The sequence below is a fragment of the Sander lucioperca genome, chromosome 17, assembly GCF_008315115.2.
Source record: "Sander lucioperca isolate FBNREF2018 chromosome 17, SLUC_FBN_1.2, whole genome shotgun sequence".
Lineage (NCBI taxonomy): Eukaryota > Metazoa > Chordata > Actinopteri > Perciformes > Percidae > Sander > Sander lucioperca.
In genome coordinates this window covers 7983026-8009444 of record NC_050189.1, presented here as the reverse complement: position 1 = coordinate 8009444, position 26419 = coordinate 7983026, and the positions used below count along the sequence as shown (strand labels likewise).

Below are 26419 nucleotides of genomic sequence, written 5' to 3'. Positions count from 1 at the left end.
GCAAACAGTTATGGTATATAAGCTAAATAATATTGCCACGAAGGAAATTATGGGCAATTTTACTAGACTAACAGCAGAGAAAAACATATTCTGAAAATATGTTATCTTGACAGGCCAAACTGTATTAAATTGTGTGTGTTTTATGCACATTAAGGTGTTAACACCAGTCAGTATTACCAGATATTTTGACTTTTTTTTTTTAAGTTTAACAACACTGATTTTACCTTGACTTTTTGCGGACATCATATTAAACTGCTTGCAGGCATAATTAGAATTTCAACACAGCACTGAACTCAACTTGTTCTTGTAGCTGCTAATCTATTAACATTTATAGACAATATCTGGCTGAGAATGAAGAGATAACACAAGATTCAAGGCTACGAGGATGACTATCAAATGTAATATTGCATATAGTTTTTAGGGCTTGACCCATACTAGAGAATAAAAGTCAGGATAGTTGGGCCTCTGACTATTAATTCTTAATATCTGTCTCTTGTGAGTATTGCTGGAGTACCACTTTAAATCAGCAATTAAATTTTTTTTTATAATATTCAGATGAAAACAGATGAAACGTTGCTGAAAAATAAATTATCGCGAGTCTAAACAAATGCAAATGTGGATATATACATATGGGAAGAGTGCCTACATTCAACATCTTTATTTTTTGTTATGTCTTCTTTTATTTCAGCTGTTTTGTATCCTCAGCGCAACTTGGCCAAACTTACTATATTCATATCTCTGCTTTGTAGCTGGAATCCTTCAGGAATACTAAACAGGACAGGGAAGGTTGATCGGTGCTTAATGGGCCGCGTATGGTCAATGGACACACTCATGCACTCTCTCTGTCTGTCTGTTGGTTCAAGCTGCTGCTGCTGATTGCTCACTGCGGTAATCAATGTTTCACACAAACACCCAAAAAAAAAAATACTGATAAGTCTGTCTTTTCTCTTTCTCTGTTTCACAAACAGGTGCGCACACACGAACGCACACACACACACACACACACACACACACACACACACACACCGAGGCTGATACACAGTGTGTCTCTCTGTCATTTGTATACACACCTACAAAAGAACAATAGTCCCTGCAAACACATACGCACAGAGCATGGGTCTATACTTGCAGTGTTATCCATTAGACTGGTACTTGACTGCATTGATCCCCACGGCTGGCTGAGTGATAGACCAGACAAACACACACACACACACACACACACACACACACTCACAAATACAAACACACAGAGGCACGTCACGGAATGTTCTCACACCATTTAACTTGATAATGTTGATGATGATGATGACAATCGTGCTAAAAGATGATGTGGATGGTAATTTATTTGTATGGTAATTGGTTTAATTTTTATCTCTATATACTAGCAGTTGTGCATGCACACACACACACACACACACACACACACACACATGCACACAAAGAGAGAGAGAGAGAGAGAGAGAGAGTATGCTGTCACACACACACACACACACACACACACACACACACACACACACACACACAATATGTTTGAGTTTCTTTAATTAGAATTACCAGAACGATGAATAAACATAATTGAAGGAGTCTAAACTTCCAAAATAACCAGCACACACACACACACACACACACACACACACACACACACACACACACACACACACACATGCACACGCATACGCATACGCAAAGGCACACACACAAACACAGGCTGGCTATTTATAATGGCCCAGCATAAAACAGAGATGAGGTAAATGTTCTTTGGACAGGAAAAATGATTCTAATCATCCTGATCAAATCACGCTTGTCCAATAAATCTCTTTCCAGTCGACCTTGGATGGGTTTGCACACAACCTCATTCATAATGTCCTAATAATGTCTTGTGGTGCATGTACATGGTTGGAAATGTCTGTATGGCAGTGGCAGATCATGCAAGAGTGGGAGAAATACCTACTTAAGACATACATGCGCATATATCCACCCCGATCTCCTCCCTACACAGACTTTGTTGCTCTACGTCTCCTCCTTTGCTCCTGTAATAATCACCAGGGCCACTAGAGGGCTTTGCTACTTGGACGTTAACATGTAGGGCCCTATTTTAACCATCTAAGCGCACGGCGTGAAGAGCATGGCGCAGGTGCGTTTAGGGCGTGTCCAAATCCACTTTTGCTAGTTTGACGGCGAAAAAAAGGGTCCGTGCGCCGGGCGTATGGTTCAAAAGGGTTGTACTTAGTGTCTTCATTAATTCATAGGTGTGTTTTGGGTGTAACATGCAATAAACCAATCTGAGTGTCATCTCCCATTCCTTTTAAAAGCCAGGCGCATTTGGACCTTGGCGCATTGCTATTATGATGGCAGATTTGCCATAATATTTTTATTTGTAATCTTTTGCATGTCTGTGTGCTGCTGCGCTTCCCTGTGTGTGTGTGTGTGTGTGTGTGTGTGTGTGTGTGTGTGTGTGTAACAAGCATAGTGTGTGCGCGCTGAGCACAAGCCTAGGCGCATTTTACTAATTTGCTGTTAAAATAACAATGAAATGCTGCGCTACTGACTTTAGACCAGGCTTTTGTTGGTCAATGGCGCGATCACTTCCCGCTGCCTCAAGATAGCAATACACCAATAATTCACCTGAACACACCTCCCTGTGAGACCAGCACGCCCATGGGCGCAAAGATGGGCGCAGGTGCATTTGCTATTTACATAAACGACGCGGGCACTGGACGGGAAACTGACAACTGCGTCGGTCTTAAACTAGCAAAGACTCTTGCGTCGGGCGTTGCACTGCACCGGGTGCAAGATAGGGCCCGTATTGTTCTAAGGGTTTTGCTGAAACGACTGATGATGATGTTGTTCTTCTTGAGAGGACAGTCTCTAAACCAAATGTAGCCAGGAAGTCTTTTGTTGTAGTTTATTATAGGAGACATGGAGACAGGGCTTCAGACAAGGTGTTAGATTCTAAAATATTTAACTAATTTCGAATCCTGCTTAAAGAGTAAAGTGGTATTTTCTTTTTTCTAACATTTCTCTCTCACAGACAAAAATAATTTGCAGTTTGATATTCCATAATGATGAGGTGTCTGGAAAAGGAGTTTTATCACGCAGATAATGTCTTAACTTTCCATATCTGTTTATATTATTCAACACTGATCTGATGACTTCCATTCATTTAAAATGTGGCCATTAAGGGAGAGGGATAATGTAACATATCAAATGAATGTAATTTACATTTATTCAGCTTGTTTCCTCACATGGCTCTTTGTCTACACTGCGATAAAAACAAAGAAGTGGTTATTAAACACAGATAATATATGACGCGAGGAAATCGCCCATATTTGCAGGTGTGTGATATAAACAAGAACGACACAACAGAATATATCTCACCTCAAATCTCCCCACCAAACATAAAGTAAACAAATATCTATGAATTTTTAATATACAGGAGTAAGATCAGAAGACAGCGGGCAGGGATGGATAAGTTATGAAGAAAATGAGACGGAACAAAAGCAGCAGAGAGGGAGATGAGAATGTATAGACTTAATTAGGACGGGATAGGACACACATACACACACACACACACACACACACACACAGTTTGATAGTAAATTACCTTCAATGCGGACTCCATCAGAGTTATCTCTCTGCATCAGGCCCAAATTTGAAACACTCGCTGATAAAACGCACGTACAAAAACCATATACACACACGTTGATGCCGGACTTCTTCCCACAGACAGCGGGTTAATATGAGATGTGCCAACTCTGCTTTAATAAATTGAAAAGTGGAATGACAGGGACTGTAATATGAAATACAACAGGAGAGAGAAAGATTATTAATAGTGCAGTGAATTGAACATTGCTCAGGTCGATGGCTTCCTGCCACTTTACCCTCAAGCTAAATCTATATGAGAACAAAATGGACTGTGTATGTTTTTCTGCACGCTGTAAATCAACAGCAAAATGTTCATATTCTTTCAGTGAACTTTGTTTAGCTATTGTGTTATACAATACAGCCAGACTGGCTCTTTCTTCAACCCCACTTCAAAACATCCAAACTATCCCTTTGAAGATGCATTTGTAATTAGCAGACATTCAGAAAACATTTTTTTTTTTTTTAAGATAATTTTTTTGGGGCATTTTTAGGTCTTTATTTTCACAGGACAGATGAAGAAGAAAGGGGAGAGAGAAGGGGAATGACATGCAGCAAAGGGCCGCAGGTCGGAGTCGAACCCACGGCCGCTGCGTCAAGGAATAAACCTCTATGTGCGCCTGCTCTACCAACTTAGCTAACCCGGCCACAGCTTAAAAGTTTTTAACTTGCTGAAATATACACTCATAAACATAACTCATCACCTCAAATCCCTCCTTGACTAATACCTCTATTGGCTTTACACGTGAATCATAATCTCCGTGCATTATTTCTTAACCAACACACTGGTTCACCTAAAAAATACATCTTATTGAAGAAACAAAATTACCTCAAAATGCTGTTTTTCAATTGAGTGTTTACATATTTTATAAACATTGTTTCGCTGTAGCTGGGCACTTGAGTCTCTCAGTGTATCTGCCAGGAAATCCAACGCACCCGCCAGCTGAGTAACGCCTGTGTGTGTGTGAGCGTGTGTCATGCAGTGCCCCCAATAAGTGGTTGACCTCTGAAAAAAGTTATGCAAGCTGCCTCCCACTCAGCACGCACGCACACACACACACACACACACACACACACACACACACACACACACACACGCACACACACACATAAACGTGTGATTCACTCCACATGCATCACATACGCACTGCTCGTCCTGTGAATCAGAGATTAAATTAAGTTTGTGTGTGTGTGTGTGTGTGTGTGTGTGTGGGTGTGTGTGTGTGCATGTGGCCGCGGGTCTTGTCCTACGTGAAGAAAGGACTGTTTGTATATGTAAATAGCTGCAGGCATAAGAAGACACAGAGAGACAGACTTTGGGGTATATGCCCCCTATAGAAAGTTGACTCAGCTGGAAGTAAATCTGGAAAAACAGGAGCATGATCACTTTCCTCCGATGTTCTTCAGTTGCATATTACATTTCAATTTGTTATTAATCTGGACAGGACAACCTTCAGGGAGAATACATCTCTCAGAAACAAAAGAAAAGAGGTGTTCCAGAGGATTTTAAATCATCTTTTAACCTTTTCACTTTGGTTTTTGACGTCACCTGCAATTTGGAAACACTGACATGAATTTATAATATTTAGAGGACAGTGACAGAAAAGATGTGATCCAGAGTGAGGAACTAATACAATGTTTATGGGCTTGATTCCAGTTGTGACCCTCAATAGTGTATATAATGAATGAGTGTATATAATAGTGCATTAATGTTTAATCAGATTTGATGTTTCATCAGATTTTACTTGAGTTTTAGGCTTTCCTTTAGGATTTCTTCAGCAGCCACATGCTTAAATAGGTCCCCCCACACACACACACACACACACTGCCAGTCTGCATTTCCTGTTGTACGATAAAATAGTGCCAGGTAAGCAGCAAGCTAGCCAATCAAGCTAATTCATTTACACCAGTTTGAGCAAAGGTCAACCCGTGGATGTAATTTTCTGGCAAAATGTTCCCAGTTGTATTGCTGTTAGTTACATCAGCTGCTGTGTTGTCGTCCCAGGCGGCCCGCCGGCCCAGTGCAGAGATAATTGAGGCTGATTTTATTCCCCATGACCCAAACCGTTCTCCCTGCAGAGTAGTGAGCCGCAACACTGACTCCCTACCAGCTCTACAGGGTATCACACTGTCATCGGCTGTGACCTTTGACCTCCCTGTGGAGGGGGAGAAAAAAAAGAGGAATTCCCCCCTGAGGTATCAACAGAACATCACCGTGAAATTGGGTGGTCATCGTTAGCCTCTGTTGAGTTTATCTGATGTTGGCCTTTGTTTCTGGTTAAATAACCATTTTACCCACAGCTGATGAACAAGTGTAACACTCACTGGGGTGCCTGGACTGAGTCAACAGATTTAAAGAGCTGCTCCCGCCAATCCATGGAACGTATTTTTCCTTATCCAAATCGAGAGGTCAAGGCATATGCTATACAGATTGTAAAGCCCTTGAGGCAAATTTGTGATATTGGGCTACATAAATAAAATTGAACTGACTTTGAGCTAAATGCCAATGTTAGCAACCTAACATACTGATAATTAGCAGGTATAATGCTCCCCAAGATTTTCACAAGAATGCAGCATGAAACCTTTATTACTTATTAGTATACATGAAGTCCGTGGTTGACAGCTGAAGAACATTTACAGAGTGTGTCCAATATTTAACACAATTTTGATATTAATTTAATGACTCCCATTTTCCCAGTGTGAGTTTAGTATTGTGGAAATGAATCAGTCAAATCAATCTTTATCTTTATAATCAACCTTAATTAACATTGTTGTTCATTATTTCCCTTTTGTTTTATCCTTTTCATTCTCTTGTCAGAATCAGCAGGATGAACCAAACCCCGAGTCTTCCACAAAAAACACTTACTTCACACAAATGCACAAATCTTCAGACACAGCAAAGCTTTATTCTCCTATTTTTTTTACACATTATTTTGTATACATCCATGTGCACTGTGTTGATCCACTGTTTATTGGCCTTGCACTGTAACATATAGAGAAATTACAAGGGCACTCGGAGAGTGCAGACGTCCGTAAACGCTTTTGTCGTCTGGCATTGTTAAAGAAAGTGAAAAAAACAGTTTGTGTATCTGCCCCGTGATTTGGATCCGCTCCCAAATTGAATGGCTTCTTTCTTGGCCCAGGCTTCACCCTTCCACCTTGTTTCATGAAAATCGGGCCAATATTTGTTCCGTGACTCTCCTTGGCGGAGGCAATAGCAATGTCCTTCTCAAACAGTATCTGAACCAGAGCCTCACCTCCCTGCTGGCTGCATTTAAATGCAAACTAATTATTTAATTATCTTATCTCTGACTATAGAATTGTCCATGTACACACCTTTATCCAATGATCTTAATTATGATAATCAGAGCAATGCTTGTAAATGCTGTAATCAAACCGATGCTTTAACCTGATTCCTCATGGGAACTGGGGAATTTAGTGCATGTAAAGTGTGCTGTGCTATAGCGTACACTAATTAATTAGTTTAGTCAACCTGAATCTTAAGCCTTCATACCCTGATGACATTCACTCAGCCAGGCCTTCAGAACAGACTGAACATATCTATGAATGCTTTCAAACTGTGTATCAGAAGCAGTATATTATCAGCAATATTACATCACCTTCCCTGGCAGAGTCAGACTGATGGCAAAAACACTGAAAAATTCACTGTGATAAAATGTGCAACAATCCTCACTACTTCACTCTACTGTGCAATATTTGCAATATTTATTCTCGTGACAAATGCAACATCCCCCATAGTTGTGTCCTCCAGTTACAGTATTTACAGTATAATGTATTATATTTGTTTGCACTCTTTTGTACTGTATCTAAGTTGTTTGTCTTATTTTATTTAAATGTATTTACCTTGTATTTTTCTATTTTAGTCGGTGTGCTTTTCGTTGCCCTTAACTCTTTTTTACTTGACTCAAAGAGCCTGCACAAGATTTCCTATGTGCCTGGACTGTTCGGTGTATGCACAAATGGCAAATAAAAATCTTATTTCTCTAACCCTCACCTTCACGCCTTTTCTCACCTTCTTTCTCTCTCTCTCTCTCTCCGTCCTCCAGACTACGCCTGGCCTCTCCCCAGCGCCCTGTGTCCCATCTGGATCTACCTGGACGTGCTGTTCTCCACCGCCTCCATCATGCACCTGTGTGCTATCTCCCTGGACCGATACGTCGCCATCCGCAACCCCATCGAGCACAGCCGCTTCAACTCCAGAACCAAAGCTATGATGAAGATCGCCGCCGTCTGGACCATATCTATAGGTCAGAACGCCATGATATCTTACAATTTAATGACCTTTGATGTCAATTTACAGTTAAAATCTCACAGTATCTTACTGTTTTAATGTTATACAGGATCATACTGTAAATGGCAATGCATTCTGGGAGAAAATAATATTACAGCACTATCTGCAAATGTTACAGATTACAGGTATTTACTGTTATAACAATTTAGGGAATTACACTGCAGCCAGTATATTACTGTAAATTCACATAATACAGTAAGAAACTGTGTATTTACAGTAAAATACCGTAACATGTAAAAACAGTATGTATACTGTAAATAAACAGTAGTTTACTAGCGAAGCTGTCGCCAGTATATTACTGTAAATTTACGGTCAAAGGTTTTACAGTGAAAAAATCAATAGCTGTGTTTGAAACCGCTCCCTCATTCACTCACTCACTATTCCCTATATACAGTAGTGTTTATTAAATACTGAACTATATAGGGAACAACCAAACTTGATTTCGGACACTCACTGAAAACACATTGGTGCGTGACTTGCGTCAGTAGATGCACCGGTTATTTGTGTGACGGAGGCGGGCGCGCCCAGCATCATATAAACAAACCGAAACAAAATTACTTCTAATTAGGGCTGGGCAATATATTGATATTATATTGACATTGAGGCTAGATATCGTCTTAAATTTTGGACATCGTAATATCATCGTCTGTTTCTGGTTTTAAAGGCTGAATTACAATAAAGTGATGTAATCCACATTACATCACTTTATTTATTATTTATTAAAACTCTCATCGTGTTAATGTTTTGTGAAAGCACCAATAGTCAACTCTACAATATAGCTGCAATATCGACATTGACATATTTGGTCAAAAATATTGTGATATTTGATTTTCTCCATATCGCCCAGCTCTACTTCTAATATGTCCCTGAAACAAACCGAGCAGTCAGGAGACTAGTAAAAGGTTTTTTTGGCGGGTGAGTGGATCAAATCTACCAGCCACATGCATATTTTACCAACATATTACCAACACATGCCCGCTGCGTCGAGGAGTAAACCTCTATATATGGGCGCCTGCTCTACCAACTGAGCTATGCGGGCGCCCGATTTGATGCTTTTACACAGACTTTTACCAGTGTTGATTCAGCTCTATTGTCATTTCTGAGGCTGGACTTGTATGTTTTATTGGATTTTGTTTTATTGTATAGTGTTCCTGTTAATTTGTCCACTCTCTATAGGCCCATACAGAGAGTTGGCAGATTAATGACTGCTATTAAATTTAATGACTATTTGGGGTCCCCTGGAAATTCCTCCAAAGGTCCTACCAGCACACCTGGTGACTTTCTCAAACACTGGGAACGTCGTCAGTTTGTTGACGCTCAAAGCGTCTGAGAGCTTATTGTTACAGTTGGAAATGATTTGCATCACATACTTCTCTAATCCCCAGAGTTGATCGCAGCAGTTTTTCATATTCATCACATTAACAATAGCCAGGAGAAATTATTGATGGAGAACACTGCACAAATACAGTGTTTGTAAAACAGATGCCTATACAGTACGTGCAATGTTAATCAGATTTTGGATTTAATAGCCAATGCTGGGATTTAGACAGGAAACCCAGATTAATGAAGATAAATTAGAAGTCTCAAACAAGATAGTTAGTTTAGTAATGTGATTAGTAATAGAAAATAGTGTTAGAATGCACATAAACATGTATGAAAATGATCTACCTCAGTCTTGTAAATCCTTTGACAGTTCTATTTTAAGTTTATTTTGAAAGAAAATATTTTTTTCTCCAAGCTTCCAGAGGGTTAAAATAAGAATTAAACTGGTCTTAAGAAGGAATAACTAATTGGAATAATGAATGTTAAGCTATTACAGAAATGTACAATCCAATTTGAACCTCCCTGGTCAATTGCTGTCCCTTCCCTCCCCAACCTCGCTTGTTAGAGCAATCTTTTGAGCTGTTTAATAGCCTGGGGTAATCAGTTTGTTGTGTGTGTGTGTGTGTGTGTGTGTGTGTGTGTGTGTGTGCGTGCGTGCGTGCGTGCGTGCGTGCGTGCGTGCGTGCGTGCGTGTATAGTGCCTCCCTTCAAGAAAAGTGTTGAGGGATCAGATGACTTTTAAAACTTTCCTCTCAGACCTCCCTCTGTCTGTTGATGTTGTTTCGTGCCCTTTGAGACCCAGGAGGGCTTCCATGTCTTAACACATACCACCACACACAAACATACACACAAAAAACAGACTTGCACACACACACACACACACACACACACACACACACACACACACACACACACACACACACATACAGATTGTCTGAGCATATCATTAGCCTGACGTCCTCTGACCCTCTATGCTAAGTCACTGGATAGTACATAAACCCCCCTGGGATACAGGAGATAGTTCCTGTATGTAATGCTGCAATCCAAATGTTCTTTCCGAAGAAATCCTATATTTAGATTATATCTATTTAATCTGATCCCTATGTGGGCTTTAATATAAGTGAGCTCACTGACCTAAGAGGGAAATATCTAAACAGTTGCTGATTGAATGTAATTTAAAAACACAAAATGTACTTTCTCTGATGTTTAACTAAATTTCACAGCTCTGAATAAAATAAAATAAAAATGTTTTGTTAATTAAGGACAAAAGTTAATCCTCATGTGTGTTGGTTGAGAGAAAAATAGCCAAAGGTCCAGTCATATCCCTTGTATTAAACAAGTGGAATAAATTTAAAGATTAATCTTATTATATCAGATTAGCCACAGCTGACCTCTTGTGCTCAGATGCTTGCTCGTTTTTAGTGCATAGAAAACTAAGCTATAAAAATAATTGTTGGTATGATTTTATAAATCATGTTTCAATTTAAAAAAAATTTGATTAAAATATTTAATCGCGATTAATGTCATAGTTAACTCGCAATTAATCACACATTTTTATCTATTCTAAATGTCCCTTGATTTCTTTTTGTCCAATTATTTTTTCTCATTTTAATGCTCTTATCAACATGGAAAAGTGGATGGCTTGCTTTGTGCAAATATGCTTCTGTGGTCTAAAGTCATCCATTGTCGCCTGGCTTTGACGAGGGGGCGGAGAATTCGCATCAGCTGTGTGCTTGGCCATCAAGTGGTATTTCAGACTGGACGTGCTGCGATGATAGCTCAGTTCACGACAAAACACACACATCACTTTGGTCTTGTCAATGGAAACATTTGGCAACTTTTTAAAAGTAAACTTTCCATTCAAAATCTTATTGGCATCCATTTCGGCATCTCGCGCTCGCCGTCCACTCAAAACGTAACATTAGCCTACTACTCTTTGGCCGGCTCGCATGCCCAAACAAGTGTGTGTGGCATGCCTGTTGTTTTGTTCCCGGTCTAGCTAGATCCGGTGTGGTGTTGTAGTTTTTCTAACGTTACTAGTTGTTGCAACAGCATGTGAAAAAAACTTAATTTTAATCTTAAAAAGAACGTTAATCTCGCAAATAGACTGATTGACGCCGTTAAAATGGGTTTGCGTTAACACCGTTAATAACGCGTTTAACTGACAGCGCTAGTTTCAATGTTAAACATACTGATCTGTGGATCTTATAGTGACTACCTTACCTATAGGCCAGTAAGCCTATCATTAGTGTGTGTTTTTTTTTTTTTCGCAAATAGGCTGATCTATATTTACCAATAATATGTTGGATTCATGTTAATACATTTTAATTTTTGAAAAAAAAATTCAAACGTTGCAAAGAAACTCCATTCATTTTGGTTTAGTACCGAAAACATTGCTATTAAATTATTTTTTGCAAGTTAGGCAGTGTGTGGGACTTTCTCTGCAACTTTTGACTTACTTATCCCCCTCCGACGCACAAGTGTCACGTTATAGATGTGCAAATTATTTTTCTGTACTAAAAACACTTTAAAAAAAATTAACAATTATTTGGTGGCCCCCGTGCAGTAACTCTGAGGACCCCATAGGGGCCCTGAACCCCTTGTTGAAGATCTCTGCTCAACAGTCAGTGTCTTGAGCCAGAGTTTTACTGGCTATTGTGACAGTGAATATACAAAACATCAGTGTCCCGCCAAGAAGCTGAGCTACTCCACAACGTTTCCAAGTAGCCCCCTGGTGACAATTCTAATGGAAATGTGCTTTGTTTCCTTTTTGGATTCAAACATCTGCTCTTAGGAAACCAGGACTCACCAACACTGAGTTCATTTCCTCTGAAGTTCGTTTGCTCCATCTGTGAAGTTGTTGTTGTTGTGAGAGTTTACTTCTCGAAAGCAGCATTGACAGATGGAGATGATTGACACCTGAAGATACCACAGCAGCACTCGCTCACTACTGGCTGCTTTTAAATCAGAAGAAATCCCTATTTTCCTGTTGGCATTTTCCTTGACCCTTCAATACCACAACATGCGGCAATGATTGAGGTCTGAGAGGGTTTAAAGCGATCAATGCTAAAGGATTAGCAAGGAAATATCCAACAGAGGATTTGCTGTACAGTATTAATATACCATGAAGAGATTATCTACTTCTTTTTTTTTTACCTTTGTTGCATCTAGCTATGAGTTGCTTCCCTCCCTTTTTCTCTTCAGACCACTTCGAACTGATGCATCTGCTGTCAGCTAAACTGAAGTAGCAATCTAGACACAACTGTTTCCTCTTTTGCGACAAATTTGAAGTGCAGAGTTGTGCATGCACAAATTGCCTCAGTCTGTTTTGGTCGCACATTTACAGCCATATATTGGACTTGTCAGTCAAGTAATTTTTTAAGTAAGAAATGTGCAGCTGTATCAGGTGCAGATCAAAGATGACAAATGCTGAAGCAAACGTATTGCTTAGCAGGATTTAGACACTAATCTTTCTTCATCCAAGTCCACATTTTTCTGGGTTAAAACTCGAGACTTGAATGTTTTTTTGTTTTGCTTTCAAGACTTTATGGAGTCAAATCTCAAGTGAGGCAAGTCTTACAGCTACCAAGTCTCAATTCTTAAGTGTATGATTCATTTCTGACTGAAGTTTTGATTATCACTTCTACAGTTCTGCTTTCTAACAGTGATTTGCATATTCCTGCAATAGAGGAAGCTGCAATTTCAGAACCGCAAAACCACAACCCTACAGGACACCACAGCCCGCATTCCTACGACCCATTTTTTTTGGAAAGATGCTAGCACTATGCCAGTTTCCTTTAGTAACTAGGGTCGTAGAAATGCTGTCGTAGAAATGCTGTCGTAGAAATGCTGTCGTAGGACTGCGGTCCTAAAACTGCAACTTCTTCTGTTGCAGGAACATAGTTTAGTTACCAGTGCCTGAATTAACCATAGTGACAGCTGGCAGGCTCTGTGTACCCACGCTGTGTCTCAGTGGATTCAGTGCTGAAAATAATCTTAATTTCTTTCACTTTTCCACTTATTTATTCATACCTCCTCTTCATGATCCAGATAGTTTTAAGGGGATAAAATCAATGAGATGCATCGTAGCTTTCATTTAGATTTACCTGGAAAACAGCAGATGGATGTAATAATTTATTCTTTTTGTGTTTTGTATAAAACATATTTTTTAAATTACTTTGTCAAATCTGAAGCACATCATCACACCCCGCAGACATCTGTATTAGTTTGAGAGCATCTGTCAGCAAATCTTTGTAAAAACTGCCTTAGCGAGATTATAGCAGGTAACTTTTCTAAGAATAAATAACACAGGCTTTCTTTTTACAAAAAGTTAATTTTGTAAGCAATAAAACACACTGTTGCCACTGTTGCTAAATTCAGTGTCCAATTCTTGCTGCAGCAGCCGTATGACCAGTTTCTTAGATACGTACTGCTGTGGAACTGGCATTTTTGTGCTACTGTTACACTTTGTTTTAGCATTTTCGTGTAATTTGCTACATGTGACCACAGTGGCCCTGTGCGAAAGTTACATATTATAGCTTTAATTAGATAATTAGATGTAGTATAAGATACATCAGTCAGAAAAATACCCAATTAAGGTTTTTTTTTAGGATTACTTTTTGGGGCATTTCCCTTTAATCAACAGTGACAGTGGATAGACAGGAAAGGGTGAGAGAGAGAGAGAGAGGGGGGGGATGACACGCAGCAAAGGATCACAGGTCGGATTTGAATCCGGGCCGCTGCAAAGGACTCAGCCTACATGTGGCGCATGCTCTTACTGGGTGAGGTAGAGATCGCCCCCAATTAAGTTTTTAATCACAGAGGAGAATTACTATAGGTAAGATTAATCTAGATTTCCCATGTTTGCCTAAATAAAAATCTGGTGTGCGGTTTGGCACTTTTCATACTACAGGAAGTGAAACTTTCAAAGCTCTGGCATTTGAGCTGCTAAGTGGCTGCTAAACTTTGACTTTAAAAAACCTGAAAACCTTTCTTTAAAAGAAAAAAAAACTGCAGACCGACGCCTCTCCCCTCAGCAAAAAAAAAACATCCTCTTTTCTGACCTCCCCTCCCCTGTAATAATTAGTGTACAGTCCATAACCTGCAAATTGCCCTGCAGCTTTAAACGCATATTTGCAGCAACTATCTCTCCTCTAGATCACAGTTACTCTGTTGACCATGTATAATAAGTGTACAGGAATGCATCTCGGTGTTATCAGTGCAGAAATGTGTGCAGGGAAGCAAGAACAACAGGCATTTGATACATATCGCTGAAAGGCGTATAGTCGTTGGAGTAAACCAACACAACAAAGTAAAGTGCATTTACTTCAAAGTTGTTTTGGGAAACTTTCCAGCAGTACTGACAGATCAAGATGATTGGCGCCTCCAGAAACCAGGCAGAGTTTTACATCCTTCCTGCTTCCTCTGCAGTCCTTCACAACCCGCTGCTTTTGAATTAGAAGCAATCCCCCGTATTCCTGTTGCCGTGTTCCTTGACCCGTCTGGTTCTGCACAGCGACATGCTGCTGTGATTGAGGTCTGAGAGAGCTTACGGCGATCAATGCTGAAGGATTAACAGCAAAACATCCAACAGAAGATCCTTGCAGCCATTTTCTCTGGTTGTAATAGCACACTCTGTTTGACTTAGAGGTTGTTTCTATCATCTGGATTTGTAGGTCCAGTACGACCGCAGCTTACATAACAGGACATTATATAACTTTTTGTACTTTATAAACACTAAATAATCCCTGATTTTGGAATTTAGCTTTTAAATTAGCACTTGAAATAACTTAATTTTATACACTGCATCAGATTTGTATATTTAAAGAAATGATATAGTGTTCATATTAATCATAAGCTCATACGCTCATTATAAAATAAGATGTTCTCATATTGAACAAGCTAATATAACAATAAAATAATAATAGCGCTTTCTGCAAATGCTACCAGCTACAAAACACAAAAAAGCTAATATCAACAATAATGTAAAGGCAAACAACTCAATAACTTAATTGATCCAGATCACAAATACAGTCAAATAAGCAGTAATATTCTTAAATCTAAGGAGGGAAGGAAACAAGGAGGGAGGGGAGGAAACAAGGATGGAGAGAAGGCAACTGGGAGGAATGGAAGGAAACAAGGAGGGAGGGAGAGAAGCAAAGAGAGAGACAAGGACACAAGAAGGGAGATAAGGGAACTGGGAAGGAAGGAAACTAGGAGGGAGGGAGAGAGAAGCAAACAAGGAGAGAGAAGGAAACAAGGAGGGAGATAAGGGAACAGGAAGGGAAGGAAACAAGGAGGGAAGGAAGGAAACAAGGAGGGAGAGAGAGAAGCAAACAAGGAGAGAGAAGAAAACAAGGAGCGAGATATGGGAACTGGGAGGGAAGGAAGGAAACAAGGAGGGAGGGAGAGAAGACAACAAGGAGAGAGAGAGAGAGAGAGCGAGAGAGAGAGAGAGAGAGAGAAGGAAACAAGGAGGGCGATAAGGGAACAGGGAGTAAGGGAAGGAAACAAGGAAGGAGATAAGGGAACTTGAAGGAAGGAAAGGAAACAAGGAGGGAGAGAGGACAGAAAACATGTTTTTGGCACTTTTTTTCACTTGTTTCACCTATGATCTCACACCTATGAACTGTTTCTTTTGTCTAAGGTAAACTAAATAAAACTCCCCCTCTCTCTCTTTTCTTCTCATCTTATTTATTTTTCAACTTCCAAGATTCCCTTCATTACTTTTCCATGAGCTACAAAGCGTGAGCAATGAGCATGCAAAGCCATTTCCTCTATTCCCCAAACATACAGTTGATCCCTCACGCTGGTTGGCTCTCGGGGTCACAGAGTTGTGTGCCGCTCACGAGGGAGCAACATCTTTTAGAGCAACTCACACCCTGATGATTATGAAGATCTCCCTGTGCTGGTACAGTAGTCTTCCTCCAGCAGCAGCCCTCTAGCCTAGCCGAACCATGCTGCAATATACCACAGAGTGAGTGTGTCTGCTTACCACTCTGTGGTAAGTAGCTTTGGCTTCAGCAAATAACTAATCTACTGTATCACCTAAGGGAATGATATCTGCTGCATTTTAAACTTTAAACAGCACAGTGTAAAGTACAACTTGTGTAAGGCTGCCAAAAGGCACATTGTAAATTATGTCGGTTACCCATCAGGTACTGCTCCACCTTGAAGGCTTCACCTACATTAAATGTTATTCTTCACTGCTGTGTATTGTATTGAAATCTCAGAGACTGATATCTCAAAACCTAGGCCGCTAAAACCTAAACTTTCTGCACGACTAGATGCTCCTTTTTTTTCATTTTGGTGAACCAGCCCTTTAACATCTCCTCCACATGCTGTTTGAGGCAGCATGAAGGAATCATGACGCGACCCAGACCACTGGACAGTTTCATTATTCAGAATGATTTGCACAGCAGCATGGTGGCCCAATGGTTAGCACTGTGGCCTTACAGCAAGAAGGTTCTAGGTTTGAATCCAGGGCGTTCCACGCCTTTCTGTGTGGATTTTGTATGTTCTCCCCATGTTTGCGTGGGTGTCCTCCGAGTGCTACGGTTTCCCCCACCCTAAAAAAAAAAACAACCACGTACTAGGTTCTCCAGTCAGTGCCCTTGATCAAGGCACTGGCTCAGATCTGGAGTTGGTCCCTGAGTGCTGTAAATGGCTGCCCACTGCTCCCTTGAGGGATGGGTTAAATGCAGAGAATGACATTATTCAGACATCCACGGAGGTAAAATGTTTACAATCTATGCAAAGGAATTCCTCCTCCCTGGACAGCGTCTGTGCAGTCGATTGCATCGATTGCATTAAGGGAGCTGCCACTGCACCAAATTGCGTTTTGATGTCGGTCCGGTCACCGGCTGTGCAAGAGAAAATGATGTACCTTGCACTTGAATTACGGCAGCCCACTCTGTGGGCATGACACAGGTCAGAGACGTCCCGTCTGTGAAGCACTCCTGTTGCCAGGAGCTGAGAGCTGTGAAAACCCTGAGGTCGCTTTTCTCCTCAGTGTCCTCTATGCTGAAACAGATCACAGGTCAGGGAAACACTTTCAACACAAAAGCGCTTTGAAATCAGAAGCAGCACATTAGTCGGTGCTATTACCACAGGTCAGAAAATCAGCTCGGGCTCGAAAGGCTTGCTCTCACCTCAGTCTTTTGTCGGTCAGTGTCCTCTAACGGCAGCGAAGCATCTATTAGAACACCATGTGATCCATTACACTCTGATAGAGTTTATCAATTGTGATTCATAACATGTATAATAGGTGTTGCTCTCATTTCCCTTCTAATATGTGTTATTTCACGAATGATTCTTTACACTCATGAAAAGAGTCTTTACAGGGTGCATGCAAATGGCACTTTATTCTCAGAAAAAAAATGTAAGCATCTTCCAGCAATGATTTACACATTATTACGCTAAAAGGACTCTTTTTGTTCCCAGGAATTTAGCTATGAAATTAAGCTGCAAACAGGTGGTTTTTCCTCCCTGATTCATGGTCATGATTCACGGCTGAATCAAACTGTTCCCAGACAAGAAATGACACCATTTGAAAAAGGTTTTATTTACAATAATAACTTGTTTTAAGGTAATTCAAACAAAAGAGGGGATGTTTGCAATGATGTTGAAAGGATTTAAAAGAGACATTTGCTCAGGTTCATGCTTTAATGTTAAAAAATACATTATTTGTGAATACTGATAATATGCCAGGAAATCATGACCATATTACCTCATCAGAATTAGCATTTTGTACTGTTATTAAGTCACTATTTCTTTTTTTTCTTCATAACATTGAGTATTTTTGGGAGCATTTTTCTTTTATTTTTAATAGCAGAGATGTGACAGGAAATGAGGCTGAAACATGTAATAAAGGTCCCTGGTCACTGTTGACCAAAATAGCCTACATTGCACCATTCATTTTGAGAGACTATAACCCAGATATAACCTGATCATTTTGAATTGGTTACCCTACCCTATTTTTGCCCCATAATAATCCTATATATCTTCGTTGTTTTTTTTTATATTACCTGGTACAAATTAAACAATGTGTTTGCATCAGTCTGTTTGGAATAATCTGGATTCAAAATGAAGTGTGCCACCTACAGAAACAGAAACTGTATCAAAAGACAAGTTCTCAATAAAATAATAAAAATGAAAGCCATTTATCTCTATCCCGACCTCTCTTGTTCTCTAGGTGTGTCGATGCCTATCCCAGTGATCGGCCTCCACAACGAGGACAAGGTGTTCGTCAACGGCAGCTGTGTCCTCAACGAGGAGCGCTTCATGCTGATTGGCTCCTTCGTGGCCTTCTTCATCCCACTGGTCATCATGGTGGTGACGTACTGCCTCACCATACAGGTAGTCATGCCTGTGTGTGCCTTCCAAACACTTTATGCGCTTACTTCACAAGCGCCCCGCCTCTTTTTCTCTTCATTGTTTGTCACTCCCTCTCCTCTGCAGGTGCTCCAGAGGCAGGCCACTGTCTTCCTGTGCGAGGCAAAGACTTCCTCCCAGCAGCCATTGCACACACCAGCAATGACAAATACATTGCAGCCTCCACCCAGCACCTTCAACGTTCCCCAGATCAACACACTTGCTGCTTCAGACTCACAAGGTAAATACTGATCAGCTGAAATTTGGTCTATTCTAACAGAAAAATCACCCGTAAAAAATATTTTTAATCAAGGAATTTATAGTAAATATGTGAATCTATTCAGTCATTTTTTATTATTGTTAAAGCTCTAGTGTGTAGTTTCTATCTCCCTCATGAGGAATTCTAAGTAATGACAACAAAACTGTTGTTGCATGCACATGACACAAGCCTTCCGTGATCGCGCACCACCCCCGCCCCTCCTCCACGCAGTTACTAGTAGCCAAGGAGGACACGGAGGATTAAAAAAACATGATGGACTTGAGTTTCTGCGTGCGAATGGCGCCGGATGACAACAATTTCTAAACACAGCCATGCTGAGAAATACAAATATATTAGCTTTGTATCAACTCATTTGGCAATGGCTTGAATGTAACGGATGTTCATCAATATAAAAAAGTTACGCACTATAGCTTTAAATGAAGGGTAAAAACAACTGTTGATGGTTGTTTTTATATACTGTAACCCTTCTGATGTGCCTTATTTTCTCCCTTTCTGGAGATTTTATTCACTCCCCAAGCCTTACAAATGCCAAAATTAAACCCATAGAAGCACAAAACAGGCTTTGCCCCAGCATCGACAGTATAGTATGGTTGTGGTGCTGAGCATACAGCAGCCATCTGTCCAATCAGTTCGGGCAACGATTAGCTTTTCCAGTAGAAATCAATTTGCATGATGTAGCGGTCTTGACCGTGTTCCCACCCTATCCTCTGGCATCCCTAACAGAGAAAAGTGTGAATGAAACATTCTTATCGTGTTTAACCTTTTCACATGTCCTCCTCCCTACGAAATGTCAGCAGCCTTGTTAACACACAATCTGACATGCTTTCACATGGTGTGATGTAAAATATGCAGCAGTTTTCTTGGTAACTAAGTTTGAAGGAGTCATGGTGATAACAGACAAATCCCATAGCTCAGTGTTGTAGCTGACAAACTTTAGACAAAATCAAAAATGTGGATTTATATCGACGACGTTTCATTTCCAGTATTGTTCAAGTGCTGCCGGAAATTCTGTCGGATGGCCCTCATTTTCGATCGGATGTCTGTTACCTTCCGCTTTCTTTGTGTTGGCATTTTAAACTCCAGTCTATTTATGAGGACTATGGCTAACTGCTCCTCAGATCTCTGCAGGGTAAATCCAGACATCTGAGATTTCTGATCCACGACTAAAACAACCTTTGAATGTACATATGTTCCACCAAAACAAGTTCCTTCCCAAGGCTATTTTGTAGAGGCACCGTTGCTAAACCAGAGCACGTTTTTCTCCCATCTCGAAATGCTCTTACCCCTCCCCCACAGAGTTAAAGGCCCCGCTCCCTCAGAGCAGACGAAACACCTTGAGCTGTCTGAAAGGAGCCGAGCCCAGCATGCTGCTCAGCACCTCCAAGTCAGATAGCATAAGCATCATTCCCAGCTCGGAGGTGGCGTCTCAGCTCAGCTCGCCAGCAGCGGGACCGGGGCGGAGCGACACGCCGGGTTGTCGCGGGCGACGGGGGATGATGCAGGCCATAAAGAACGAGAGGCGGGCCTCCAAGGTGAGAACAAAGAGTGGAGCTGAGTGCTTGTCAGGAGATTTAAGGAGCACTTGTTTTTTTAGGGCTGGGAGATAGACAGATAAATACACTCCGAGGTAAAGCTGGGTATGAGTAAGTGACATCACTGGTGGGTGTGTTTGCAGGTGCAACGAAGCACAATTCTGACCACACCCGTCAGTGATGGTGACTGTGTGGTTTCACATTACACATGGTCATTTGATCCACTGTTTACATAAAAAAATAATGTAATTAATGCAGCTTTAAAAATACGTTTTTAGCTTGCAATGTACAAATGCCTGGCGTATTGAAATAAACCAATCAAAATCCTGAAAAAGTAGTCACATAAAACTGTTGACACCTTAGGTATACTTTGATCTTCTCTGCCCTCATAATGAAGGTCCAATATTTAACGCTCTGTGTGTAGTGTCATCAACATTAAATGTTATTAAATTTGCCTGGCTTTGAATACCGAGAAAGACACGTTCCTCCGGGTAACTCACAGATGTTCCTGCACAGTTTCACATGTTCCCTCTGAAGTGGTTCAAAGAGCTCATGTTATCGAATCCAGACAGATACGATGTGACTCCGGCAACGCTTCAAGCTTTTTTGACATTTGCTCAGAGCGCTCAGAGGGTGGCTTCGCTAAATTCAAATTCATGTGGAATGAAAACCAAAGCACTCTTATACCTATATCAAAAAATAAAAATCCCAGTAGAAGTTTCACACTGACAATGATATTAAAAAACAAGATCTATGTATGATGCAGGCATTTCAATTAGAGAGCATTCAAGAAGCTTTAAAAGAACGCATTTTCAGTTTTACTAAATGGAAAAAGGTCCATGTTGATACTCATTACTTCAACCTCTTAAAGGTCCCATGGCATGAAAATTTCACTTTATGAGGTTTTTTAACATTAATATGAGTTCCCCCAGCCTGCCTATGGTCCCCCAGTGGCTAGAAATGGCGATAGGTGTAAACCGAGCTCTGGGTATTCTTTGAGAAAAAGTAAGCTCAGATGGGCCAATCTGGAATCTTCCCTATATGTCGTCATAAGGGAAAAGGTCACCTCCCCTTTCTCTGCTTTGCCCATGGCAAGCTGGTCAAGGCCACACCCCCACCCTCCACCTTGCCCTCTCTCCTCCTCAATAGCATTTAAAGCTACAGACACAGAAATGGCACATCCTAAGTAAAGCTCATAGTGGGACTGGCTCTAGTGGCTGTAATTCTGCACCAAGGCTGAATTTCGGGAAAGAGACTTCAGATACAGTATTAGGGGACCACTAAGGCCTATATAAAAGAGACTTCAGATACAGTATTAGGGGACCACTAAGGTCTATATAAAAGAGACTTCAGATACAGTATTAGGGGACCACTAAGGTCTATATAAAAGAGACTTCAGATACAGTATTAGGGGACCACTAAGGTCTATATAAAAGATACTTCAGATACAGTATTAGGGGACCACTAAGGTCTATATAAAAGAGACTTCAGATACAGTATTAGGGGACCACTAAGGTCTATATAAAAGAGACTTCAGATACAGTATTAGGGGACCACTAAGGCCTATATAAAAGAGACTTCAGATACAGTATTAGGGGACCACTAAGGTCTATATAAAAGAGACTTCAGATACAGTATTAGGGGACCACTAAGGTCTATATAAAAGAGACTTCAGATACAGTATTAGGGGACCACTAAGGTCTATATAAAAGAGACTTCAGATACAGTATTAGGGGACCACTAAGGTCTATATAAAAGAGACTTCAGATACAGTATTAGGGGACCACTAAGGTCTATATAAAAGATACTTCAGATACAGTATTAGGGGACCACTAAGGTCTATATAAAAGAGACTTCAGATACAGTATTAGGGGACCACTAAGGTCTATATAAAAGCATCCAAAAAGCAGCATGTCATAGGACCTTTAACTTTAAAACTGTTGTTTTCCATTGAAAGAAATTAGTTTTTATTGTTGTAGGATTTCAAACCTCCCCCATTATTTTGTTATCTTTTCTTCCCTTGTTTTTTTTCCTACCTTGTTTCCTTTTATTGGCTTCTGTCTCTTTCATTCAATTTCTTTGCTTATTTTCTCCTGTCTTGTTAATTTCTTCTCTTTTGTTCCGTTTACCTCTTTTTACTTTATGTTCTCTCCTCTCTCTCTCTCTCCTCAGGTCCTGGGAATCGTCTTCTTCCTCTTCCTCATCATGTGGTGTCCCTTCTTCATCACCAATGTCACCTTCGTCCTGTGCCGGGGCTCCTGCAACGAGTCACTGCTCAACGACCTCCTCAACGTCTTCGTCTGGGTGGGCTACATCTCCTCCGGAGTCAACCCTCTGGTCTACACGCTCTTCAATAAGACCTACAGGAGAGCGTTCTCCAGCTACATCAGGTGCCAGTACAAAGTGGGAGCCAACGCAGCCGGACAGAGTTGCAAAACCCTCCTGGTTCCCCCGCCGTGCTCGTCGCACGCTGTGACCCCTCTGCTGATGGGCAGTCATGGGAAAGCGGGCATGGACCGCAATAGTAACTGTCGCAACGGCGGTAGGGGGAACAACGGGAGGCTGACGGTGGACCCGGATGACATGACAGATGACGAAACACAAATCGGAATAGTGTCGCACAGTCTCTCCGAATGCCACAACATCGACATGCTTTCGGAAACCGAGCCGGAAACGGAGGTGAAGCAGGAGCTGTCACTCATCAGCTACAGCCCCACCTCCAGAGAACACACCAGCAGTGTGTGATTGCGTGTTTTTTTGTTGTTTAATGTCTTCTTTTTTTTAACCTGCAGACGCTGGGCCGAGCAACGTTTCGACGAGCTGGTGCTGGAAGCCTACAGCGTTTTTATTGGCTGTAAACCTGCAGTGGGTCCTTTTATTGTGAAAGGACTAATCTCGGTTGAGGAGCCTTATCCCCAGCCTGGAGTGCACTACTTAGCAATGTATGAGCTAAATCAGATTACGAGAGAGCCTCTGAGATGAAAAGGTTTTGGAATGAAAGACAATATTTAATGTTTGTTTTCTATTTGGTGTCCAAATGTTGGTTTTTCATTACATAAATGGAGGATAATGCTGTGCTCTGCAGTCAGTGTGTTGTACTTCATGGGGACTAAGGTACCAGCTGAGATCCAGACAGGGTCGGAGTGCATGTGATAAGAAGCAGTCACTGAAGAGCTTGTTGTCATTGTTGACCTGTTATGAAGTCCTACTGATGCAGGTTACAGAGTCAAGCGCCGACCGCGGACGTCGACGGGGTCAAACTACGACTTCACGCCTTCACACGAGCCCAAATGCAGTCCGAGCTCTGGTTTATGTGGATTCTCTTCACACAAAGCAAGCTAAACCAAATCTATTTTTGTGCCGGTCAAGCTTAACAGCAACAAATACAGATATACCTGAATGAACCTTTCCAGCACGCATAATCAAACTATTCAGCCGACAGAAAAGGGATTTCTCTCGAAAAGGGAACTCACTCGAGGCTGCAGTCAAAGTTTGTCTGAGAGGACCAAGATGAAGGAATGTACCACAACCGCTGGTGGACTCACAGTGCCATCTGGTGGTCGCTCCACACAGAGAGGTCACTTCCCTTGGATTGAACAAGGGGCTAAAAGAGCTAAAAACATGGCGCAGGCCTTTGGTCTAACACAGCTGTCAGGCTCTTGCTTCTGATGACCAATACAACCACTTAGGAAAGAGTTAAAGTCCCAACTTCTAAATGTTTTTACTAACAACAATCAATAAAGTTTCAAATAAAAGGGAGCAATCTAAAAGTAAAAATGTGAAAGTTTTAATATAAGCGTGCACACAAAGGTTTCTCAGATGTCATTCTTAAAAGGAACAAAATATATAGATTTTATGACCACATCATTACTATCATTTCTATTATCAATTAGCCATCATTATCACTGATTCACCATCATAAAATAATATAAAACCTCCCCAGCCGTTATCAATTCACACTTACCTTTATTTTCCCAAACCCATGGAATTTTGGATGGATCAGCAATCTAATTAATCCAGGAAATCTCTATGTATATATTTCCCTCACATCTAATGATGCAAATTCAGCATATGCATATTTGAGTTTGGTGTCCTACAAGTCAACAGCCACCTGCTTAATATACATATCATATATTATCGGATTACATATCAGAGTGTTCAAATCAGCTGCGGGCAGAAATCTGGGCTTTGAGATTCACAACGTCACAATCTCTGAGGGACATGTTCTTAAATGAACAAGACGTTCTCCGTCATTTACTTTTAGAAAATGAATGATTTTTATTCAACCATTAGATCAGTCATTTTCTCTCCAAAGACCCCTCAGACAAAATTTGCTAAGACGGGACAGTGAAAGCCAAAGAGAACATAACATCTAAGCAATAAGCTTTGGATTCAAATAAGCTCCATCAGAGCCCTATGTGACATATATGCTCTGATGATGGGTTTTAGGATGAAAAGCTTGCCAACATCTCCAAGAATTGCAGAATTGACCACTAACTTGATGATGGTTACGAACTTTCTGATCTCTGACTGCTTTACAATACGTTGGGCCTGAGTCACCAGTGTGACTCCAAGACCAAATAGCTTTAGATTTCATCCGTCGCATAAAACGGACAGAAAGTCAATACACTAAGAGACAGGCCCCCTGAGTTTATCAAGACAGGTCACTAACCCTCACAGCTCTGTCACGCTGATTTTCTCGCCCTCCCTCCCTCCCTAAATATTTTATCGACATCTGACAAGCGCCGGGATTCCCTCCACACTGCATCTCCATTAACTGAAATATCTACAATGTACTGCCTTAAAAAAAAAGAATTCAATATTGTGTGAATTTTAAAGGTGGCAAATTTAGATTTCTTAGCAACAAGAGAAAATATAGGAGATATAACCTGAAACTCATATGCATATAGATTGGCTTTGTAGGTTTAGTTCAATAGAGCTAAATGGTTTGTGTTGTAAAGGAAATGCAGTGAGAAAAGTAACGTTTTAAGCGATCACTTAAAGGGGCCCTCCAACAGTATTACACGTCAAGTTCATTTTACTTGTCTAACGTCTAAAGTTTGTAAAAAAAAATAACCCTGATGATGTCTTAGTGACCTCGGTATTTCAGGCTGGCGCTTGAGACTAAAATATTTTAACAGAAAGTCTTTAAAACTGGAGGATGTGGAAGATGTGGGCAATTAGGGGATCCAATGAAAGATGCTATTGAGTTGCATTTTGGGAATTGTTGTGTTTTTGGAGATTGAGACTAAAAGTCAAGATATCTCAGTCTTAGCTGCTTCGATTTTGACCAATCTTTGTTTAATTTGTCTCTTTTAATTCTCTTAACTTTATGGAAGTGCAATACTAAATGGCTGGGATACCCCTTTAAATGCAAAAAATACTGATTGACACACATTACTAAGTTTTCCTTCCAGCTTTTATCTTATCAAAGTAGATGTCACTTTCCCCAGTGATCAATAATTCATTTTGGTAATACTCCCTACAGCCATAGAACAGTTAAAATTACAAAGGTACCCAAGGTTTTTTACCCATAATCCCCCCCTTTAAGGTCAAAGAGCAAAGGTCAAAGCATGCACTGGACCAATCCAAACCAGAGCCTGAGGTCAGCAGCCACCTCTGCATGCAATTAGAATGAAACATAAGTAATGGGAGTCACTTCATTCTAATTCTGTGCATCTCTGTATAATTCATCCACTATTTGTATGCTACAGACTTACGTAGTGGTCATTCGCACCACTTTTCTTTCCACAAGGAGAGGTCTAAATGAGCTAACGTTGGCAAGCCGGTAACCAATGTTTGGCCTACAAATATCGTGCATCTTTGAAGTGATGTTCAAAAGGTCCTCTCTGCCTCACTCAGTCTTTATTTTGTTCTCTCTTTAAAGGACAATTCCGGCACAAAATGAACCTAGGAGTTAGGGGAACATTACCGTTCGCGTATACAGGCAGGCGCCAT

General features: G+C 40.8%; 1 protein-coding gene across 3 annotated transcripts in view; it reads left to right on the top strand.

Annotated features, from left to right (window-relative positions):
• The window catches only part of htr2cl1 (5-hydroxytryptamine (serotonin) receptor 2C, G protein-coupled-like 1), a 35414-nt gene extending 9439 nt beyond the window's left edge, over window positions 1-25975 (top strand). The window contains exons 3-8 of one of the 3 annotated variants that reach the window (XR_004895592.1): window positions 7710-7910; window positions 18471-18634; window positions 18737-18890; window positions 20226-20461; window positions 22634-24684; window positions 24726-25975. Coding sequence is in view for 1 of the 3 variants with exons in the window: in XM_031304449.2 (XP_031160309.1) it covers window positions 7710-7910; window positions 18471-18634; window positions 18737-18890; window positions 20226-20461; window positions 22634-23140; window positions 23254-23319 (1328 nt within the window). In the remaining 2 variants the exon portion in view is untranslated. Of the gene's footprint in view, window positions 1-7709; window positions 7911-18470; window positions 18635-18736; window positions 18891-20225; window positions 20462-22633 lie in introns of all 3 variants that reach the window. The other 2 variants (XR_004895593.1, XM_031304449.2) reach the window with 2 other exon arrangements.
• The last annotated feature ends 444 nt before the right edge of the window (window positions 25976-26419 follow it).